Source organism: Ipomoea triloba, chromosome 16 (assembly GCF_003576645.1).
Source record: "Ipomoea triloba cultivar NCNSP0323 chromosome 16, ASM357664v1".
NCBI classification, from domain to species: domain Eukaryota; kingdom Viridiplantae; phylum Streptophyta; class Magnoliopsida; order Solanales; family Convolvulaceae; genus Ipomoea; species Ipomoea triloba.
The window spans coordinates 17,053,743-17,054,608 of NC_044931.1; the positions used below are offsets into that span (position 1 = coordinate 17,053,743).

Consider the following 866-nt stretch of genomic DNA (forward strand, 5'->3'; position numbering starts at 1 on the left):
GACTTATATTGATAAGGTTCTTGCAAGGTTCAAGCTGGAAAACTCCAAAAGAGGTTTCATTCCCATGCAACATGGCATTTCACTTGGCAAGACTCAGTGTCCTTCGACACCTGATGAGGTCAAGCGCATGAGTAATGTTCCTTATGCCTCTGCAGTAGGGTCCATTATGTATGCCATGGTATGCACTCGACCGGATGTTGCATATGCTTTGAGTATGTGCAGCAGATACCAGTCAAACCCAGGAGAGGCGCACTGGATGGCAGCAAAGAATATCCTTAAGTACTTAAGAAGGACTAAGGATGATTTCTTGGTCTATGGTGGAGATAATGAGTTGGTTGCCACTGGATACACCGATGCAAGCTTCCAAAGTGACAAAGATGATTTCCGATCACAATCTGGTTTCATATTTTGTCTCAATGGAGGGGCTGTGAGCTGGAAGAGTTCTAAGCAGAGTACCATCGCAGATTCTACAACAGAGGCTGAGTATATTGCAGCAAGTGATGCAGCAAAAGAAGCTGTTTGGATCAAAAAGTTCATTAGTGAACTTGGTGTAGTTCCTAGCATTGAAAATGGCATTGAGTTGTATTGTGACAACAATGGTGCCATTTCCCAGTCCAAGGAACCCAGATCGCACCAAAAATCCAAACATGTGCTCAGGAGATTCCATCTTATTCGAGAGATCGTTGAAAGAGGGGATGTGAAAGTAAGCAAGGTTCATACTGAGGATAACGTGGCTGATCCTCTGACTAAACCGCTTGCTCAACCTAAGCATGAGAGTCATACTAGGTCTATGGGGCTTAGGCATATGGGAGAATGGCTTTAGTTTGTTTACTTTATGTTTACAATTGTAAAGACATTTATTATGC

At 43.1% G+C, this 866-nt stretch overlaps 1 protein-coding gene across 1 annotated transcript; it reads left to right on the plus strand.

The window, feature by feature from the left end:
- The first annotated feature begins 64 nt into the window (after window positions 1–64).
- Window positions 65–823, plus strand: LOC116007862 (secreted RxLR effector protein 161-like). The gene has a single exon (XM_031248528.1). It carries the CDS (start codon window positions 65–67, stop codon window positions 821–823), a length of 759 nt encoding a protein of 252 aa, XP_031104388.1.
- The last annotated feature ends 43 nt before the right edge of the window (window positions 824–866 follow it).

Excerpts from the sequence above, each read along its gene's own strand:
- LOC116007862 (XM_031248528.1), top strand. The coding sequence starts at position 65 with ATGCAACATGGCATTTCACTTGGCAAGACTCAGTGTCCTTCGACACCT.